This window comes from Pteropus vampyrus, unplaced genomic scaffold, assembly GCF_000151845.1.
Source record: "Pteropus vampyrus isolate Shadow unplaced genomic scaffold, Pvam_2.0 Scaffold172, whole genome shotgun sequence".
NCBI classification, from domain to species: domain Eukaryota; kingdom Metazoa; phylum Chordata; class Mammalia; order Chiroptera; family Pteropodidae; genus Pteropus; species Pteropus vampyrus.
In genome coordinates this window covers 289,629-296,846 of record NW_011888953.1, presented here as the reverse complement: position 1 = coordinate 296,846, position 7,218 = coordinate 289,629, and the positions used below count along the sequence as shown (strand labels likewise).

The following is a 7,218-nucleotide window of genomic DNA, read 5'->3' as shown; positions in this document are numbered from 1 at the left end:
TATTTTACACATTTAAAATACTTTCCATCCTGTGTTCCCCACTGGATCCTGAGAAGAGAGGAACCTCAGCAAAAGTAATTATATCAGTAATGTCTGTGAACTTTTTCTCCCTCACTAATGGGAAGAAAATAAGTTGACCGATGGCATTTGGAGTGTGATCAGTTTTCAAATGACCACCACATAAAAAGCGCGTAATAACATGATGAACTCCAAATGCAAACTGTTCAAATAAAACGCCGTTGCTAATTAGAATGGGTCATTTCAAATAGCCTTTTGGATTAACCTCTTCCTTTTTCAGTGCTGAGTTATTAGAAAAGCTTCACCGGGAAATCAATGAGATTCAGTTTTGCAATATTTCATTAATAATCAACACCAGCATCAGAAAGTACACATTTATTAGGTTAACTACCTGGAGTCTTGGTTTTGCAATATAACAATTCTACTTCTGTAGGGATTTTTAAAATCAGCTCTTTTCAGTATCTGAATAGCTAGATCAATAAAACAAAAATTGGGGGAAATTATTATTTCTGATGATTCAGTTGTCATTTTGGTATTTTGCCTTAATGCCAAGTATCCAAGACAGGCGTGTGTCCTCCTCACTCTGCTACTCGGATCCCAAATTTCTGATTTCCGTCAATGGCACCATCTTTCATCCATGCACACACACTGTATACTCAAGTCATTTGTGATAGACGCGTCTCTCTTTGTCATCTCATGTATCTAGTCGTCATGTATCTGTATTTCTAAGTGATACTAAGTTAAGAAGGTACAAGGGGCAGATTTAACCTAAGAAAATCCACTTTTGCACTTGGTTTACCAATTCCAAAATTGCTAATGACTTTCTGATTAATATGAGTTGAAAATGCTGTTTCAGTTGGTCCTCCCTTGCCAGTCTAATTTTATTCCCCTTTATTCATAATTCTGAAATCTCTTTTTGTACCTGTTACCTACATGAAGGGAACCTTGTTCCCTGTCTCACCAGCCCCTTCAGACTACTGTCCTGCAGTAATCAGAAACCAGACCTGTACCCGGGACATTGCACTGTCTGAGCTTTTACCCATACCAAAAGTTTCACCCACCGTCACTTATTTTTTCTTTCCTATCACAATCTTAGCTGTCATTTAGTTCTAATTTTAAGCCCTCAATTTAGTGACTGATTTTTTTCCCTACTCTGACCTTTCATATTTAGGCTGCTGCTTTTCCAATTTCATGTGTCTATCTGGCCTAAGTCTTGAAGAACAATAATTTCAATTGCTTTTGTATTCTCCACTGTGTCTTGCACAACTATTAGTGCTAGCAGGCACTAATAGTTCAACAAATACTTGCTAATTTTAAATTAAAGAGAATTGAACCCAATTGCTTTCTTTACTTGGAGTTGGTTATAACATGTTGGAAAATATTATATTTAATCTCCGTCTCTTGTCATGTGTTTATAGACTGTTTTATAGCCAAGGAATAAAAGTTAGTATATCATAGGCTTAACTAATTTGGAGGCCTCCTCTGCTGGGCAGTCTACGGAATTAAAACTCATGCCAGCTGGATCACACTGCTTTTTCGACTGGCTCTCTGGAGGGAGTGGGGAGCAGGCAAAATGCCTTAGGCTCTGAGAGTGGAAATGGTGTGTTTCATTACACAAGAATTGAAGCTTGTCCTCCCTGCTTGCACAGCCCCGCCCCCCCCCCCGCTCCCCCCCCAGGAAAATGAAAATCTTGCCATGAGGCTATAGCCAAAGAATGCATAAATATCATTAGAATTTAGAGAGGGATTTTCCCTAGAAAAATATTGCAAACTTAAAAATCCCAATAGGCTAAGGTACACTTTGGCAGATTCCTCATGACAACGCCTGCCTCTGCTTTGATTATTTTATTGGGAAAAGGGGAAAATGGGACTTTATCCTGCTCACATCCGGTACTTCCTTAATAGATTACATCAGAGTTCTAAACTTTGTGTTTTGGCACTCTTTCCTTTCCTAGGGACATTTTATCTCAGCTAGAACTTAATAAAGAAGGATCCTCTCATAGAGAGGCTGTGGCATGGAGCTTTGCAAAGCTGATAGGGACAGCTTACAACCAAATAGGATGGAATACCCATTGGCTCTCGAGAGAGTTCTCTAGGGGAGTGCAATGGGGAGGGGGCTGCTTTTGGATCACCCCCACTGAGCCAGCGACACCGCAAGGGAGGTAGGCTCTAGTGAAGCAATGAGCTCGGGCTGATTCCAGCCACATTTCTTTATCCTGTTCTCCGCTCCTACCCCTAGTCAGAGTTGGGTCCGTATGCAATGTCCTCAGTGGCAATGAACTGTTCTCTCTCCTGTTAGAATGGCAGTTTTAAAGACCTTTTTGTTTGTTTGTTTGTTTGTTTTTGCTGCAGGGATGCACAGATTTCTGGTTAATTTTGCTTTGGGAATTCTGATTGATTTGTTTGTTTTGTGAGATAAAACGCATCCTATGGAGATCTGTTTGTGAAGGAATCGTTATGATAATCAGTGCCTTATTGGGGAGAAGTGAAGTTCATTTACTGGCGGCCGCTTTCAGAAATTTGAGCATGGGACAGAATCAACTGCTATTCACCTGAAGCAAAATTCACTTGTTTCAGGCATCTGCCAAGTCTGAGATGTTTGAAAAGCTGACTTCCCAAGGAAACACCCTTTGATAAATGTACAGCTCTTCGTATCCTTAGTTGGGAAGCAAAATGCGCTGCCTGGGACTTGGGAATCTGTTACAACCTGATATCAAGAGAGCATGTGCCTGGGAAGGCTTCTTTACTCGACACTAAGTGTGTTGGGGGATGACTGTAAAACTAACTATATCAGAGTCCAGTTCCTTGATGCTCTTCCTACTTAAAAAAAAATACTTTAGACATAAAAATTTTACGGAAATATTTGGTTACCAACAGTATGGCATTTTCAGCCTATCACATAATTGCTTTTAGCCTGTTTATATATTCCTGATGGAGGCTTCAAACTAGGATTCCATAGCCTGTTCACCTAAGAGCAAAGGACTTAGAGAGAGATACTCAGTGGTTCACATTTGCAAAGTAGATGAGAATGATGCAAGGCCATTAACCCAGAGCCTCCCAGGTTAGCGATTTAAAACATGAATGTTATAACTGCAACTCACATTTTAATGAAACCTCAGTTGGCACAGTGTGTTCACCTGCACTGTCACTCTGGACCATGTGTCAATGACTCCACGAGGCAACTGGGGGGTGGAGGGGTGGGTTTCTTTTTCACATCATCATACACATGTATATCCAGACACAGGAAGATACTCAGTTCACATAAAGATATTTTATCTTAGAATTTAAGAACATAAAATTATATGGAACAAAAAAAAAAAAAAAAGAGGGGTTATCCACTGTCTAGAAATGAAAGTAGAGAACATCAGACTTTATACCTTGTCAGAAGTATCCAGCATTGCCGGGGACCATACCATTCCGTTACCCCTGAAAACAAACTTTCTTGTTCATCATTTCAGCCTGATTAGGGGTAGTGAGAAGGGCTATTTCATTATTGTTAAGAATGTGCAATAATAAAAATGAGACCAATAGAGGCCCTGGTGGATGATCCATCCCAGTGCGATGATCAGGTATACCTGAGTGACTTGTGAGTGCAAATTTATGGAAAATTGCGGCTCAGCTTCAAAGTAGTCGGCATTACTTAGTTGTCAGATGTAGCGACAGCTCTCCAAAGGGCTACGGAGTTCATTTTAAACTCACCAGACTCTTCTCTTCAGAGATCCTGGAACTGGACACCTGGTTTATTTATTCCAAAGAAGCTTATTTCCTCCAGGTATAGGTGTGTGCTGGCCGAGGCTGAGCCCACCTTCCTCACTCATCAAACTGAAGGGTTCAAGGTGTGGCCACACTGGGATTCCAAATGGCAGGAGGCTCAAACTGACCCTCTGTGAGCCTGAGCCTTCCAGATATCATGTTCTTGACACTAAAATCCCAAGAGGACTCCAGGTGTCCTAGGGAGGCCAGTCTACAGCACAGGTGTTTTCTTTGCTTCTCGCTTTCTCCTTTACGCTGTCCTTCTAGCGAAATCTCCTTAGGATGGCCTATCAGCATGGTATTTTGAGTGTTAAGTGAGCTCTTTCGTTCACTGGGAAACATACTAGAGAAGTTTTACCATCACAGTGGATTGCTTCGTTTTTCCTTTTATGGCCCGTCCAGCTCAAGGCTCTTTGCTTGGCGATTCTGCCAACACATTTTCCTATTTCCAGATCAAATTAAAATGAACCACACTGGCCCTGTTATTGAAGCAGTGTGTGGGGGGCATTTGTTGTGAGGTGGATCAATGGCCGGCAGCCAGGATGTGCAAATCTCTAGTGTCCATGTTATTTCCTGAGGCGAGCACCCACGGGAAGTAGAATTTATTGCAACCTGCTATCAGCTCTGATGACAATATGAGACTCTAGGGCAATGAAAGACTAAATAGGATTCCTTCTAGAATGGACATGCATGTTAGCTCATTCATGGTTTAGCCAGTCTTTAAATAGTATTTAATGATAATGGACTGCTTTTACTTGGCTTTATCTTATGTTTTTTTTTTTGTATGTGTGATTGCAGGTCCTACAGGTATGGATCTCTGGAAGCTGCTGTTGACCTTGCTAGTGGTGGGCTTAAGTGATGCTTTTTCTGGGAATGAAGGTGAGTTCTGCTTTCCCGTTCTCACCCCCAGCATTTTGAAATAACACTGAACTTTATTTGTTAAATCTAAGTTCCTTGGATGATTTAATCAAAAGATGTAAGTTTTAGTAGCAGCTAATAGGAAACTTGTCTTATCTTTAAAATCATAACTCGGAGGACTTATCTATGGAAGTTTTACAAGCAGTACAGTGGCCAGCTTTGGCATGTGATGTTTTCACATCAAAAATAAATGCTACAAATCATGCTGAGGACATTTATGTTAAAGGCAAGCTATGTCTCTTGGTCCTCAGGGTCTGGGAAAGATACTGAAATTGCACTACAGGGTTATTATCCTACTGATCACTCAGGTCATCTGTGACTAAGGACATCATAGCCTGTTTTCAAAGCTCAGAATTAAGGCCTCTTAATATTATTCTCTGAGAGTAGAAATTGCAGGTTTCAAATAAATTTCAACTCTCACTCTTTGGGTGATTACCATTTAGCTAAATTTGAAGGAAGACACACCTGAAATAGTTGAATAATATGTACAGAAGTCATGAGCTTCCTTGGCCATCTCTGTAATTCTCTTTCCTTGTTTAAACCCTACTCCTAGTGAAGAAATTTCAATCTATTCAAAAGTATGTCTCATGGAAATAACTAGAACGAGAAAGGGTAATGAAAGGAAGTGGGAAGAAAGATTTCTCTGTCCAGAAAGAAAACTGTGTTTATAAAGGGATGAGAGACTTTTTAAAGATTGTCTTGAGTACTTGATTTTTTTTTTCCTTGCTTGGCTTCAACAGAGGAAAGAAGCATGTATTTCTCCTGTGCTATAACACCACATTCACTTGTTGCTTTAAGAGTAGCTGACTTCACTACTCACGGGGCAACTCAGGTTGGAAAACACAGTCTAAGAGCAGAGGTAGTGCTTTGAGATGTCCTCCCTGACCTTTGAGACAAAAATAAATCCATAGTAGTGAACTGCTAAGGGCGACCAGGGTAACTAAGAAAACAAGAAGGGTGAAATATATTATTTTGTCTCTTAAAGCGATTTAAAAATATTTATAGAAAAGAAGTCATAATTGTTTGAAATATTTTTGGGTCACTCTGGTGTTATAATGTCAACATTATGCAAGTCAAACGCAGAGAGAATCGCAGGCTCCATTCGAGCAGCTTTTCCCATGGCTGGTTTTAGACCCTGGTTCCGAGCCAAAGAATTACAGCTGAGATCCTCCACTATTCCCAGGTCATGGTGGTTTAATCTCCACTTTCTGCTTTAAGGTGACTTTCACACCACTGAGGAAGGCTGGAGGAATTTTAAAAACCTGTGAAATGAAAAGTATGGCAAAGGAAATCTTTAAAGATGTGTCTTTAAAAATGCATCCCCAGCTGAAAGATGAGAGCTCAAGTTACATTTTAGACCTAGAGAGTCTGCAAGGAGCATCTATTTCAGCTGCCTTGACATTTTAGCTTTGACGTCAACCTTTAACTTCGTAAGGAAAGTAGAGAAAACAACACCATTAGCTGACTTTAAGTTTGCCTTTTGTTTTGCTTTTTGATAGTTTTTTGTTTGCTTTGCTTCTTTGTTTGGGAGGAGTGGAACTTAAGAAAATACAATGCTTTTATGGTGAACACAAATCAGGTAGCCTACCAGTAGTTGAACATAGTTAAGTTAGCAAAGGAAAATATTCCTTCCTCCTCCTTTTTTTCTCTTAGTGGGCTAACCAAAATCCCTTTAGAATATGTGGCTACTCCAGAATTCTACCTTGAAATGGCCTGGGGGTTGTTAAGGATGATGTTTATGTAAGAAGGTGTAGATGAGCATGTTTGAACATGAGCATGCACATGTGTGTGTTTGCCAGTTCTGGCCATTTATCTGATGGGTTTAGCCAAAGTAATCACATGACATGGCATGGATTGAATCTCAGATAGCATTCATGGGCCATGTGTTTCTTTTTTTGCCAGGTTTGGATTATAGCCAAACCATTTTATTTTTATTTTCTCTTCCATTGTATAAGGCAGACTAAAAATATAGGTGAGGATTAAAAAATAAAAAAAGACACTACTGTAGTTTAACCAACAATTCATTTGAATTCAGTTTGGTCAGTGAAAGATATGGCATTGCTGTGTAAGGGATCTGGGAAGTGTCACCTGGAGAAAAGTCACCCAGGAGCTGGTAGAAGATGACAGATCTGTATGTCTGGGAAAGGTTGGCACTTAAAATCTTGAGCATGGATTTTCTTGCCCGGGCAGATGAGCAATTAGAAATATACTGGCCCTAAGAGTATTTTTATTAAGTCTAATTGCCCTCTGGGAAATTTAATGAGAACCAAACATCGAACACTATCACCATTGTATTAACTAAAGTGTTGCAATAGATGCTCTCTCCTTGTCTTTCATCCTTAATATTATTAGTCTCTACATTTGCTCCTCAAGGCAGGTTACATAGTCTCAGGGAGAATTTCATTCTCGAATTAGGAATCATCAACAATGCCTCACTTTCAGAGGGCTTCACAGGGTTGAACTGTCAACTGGCTACATCAAAACTGCTCCTGGGATGATGGTTTTATTTATTTGTTTGTTTGTTTGTTT

The 7,218-nt window shown here is 40.0% G+C and overlaps 1 protein-coding gene across 1 annotated transcript in view; it reads left to right on the top strand.

Moving 5' to 3' along the window:
* GHR (growth hormone receptor) overlaps nucleotides 1-7,218 on the top strand; it is a 228,708-nt gene that overhangs the window by 99,694 nt on the left and 121,796 nt on the right. Inside the window, exon 3 of the mRNA XM_011370701.2 lies at nucleotides 4,570-4,650. Within this exon, the coding sequence (XP_011369003.2) occupies nucleotides 4,570-4,650 (81 nt within the window). The remainder of the gene's footprint in view (nucleotides 1-4,569; nucleotides 4,651-7,218) is intronic.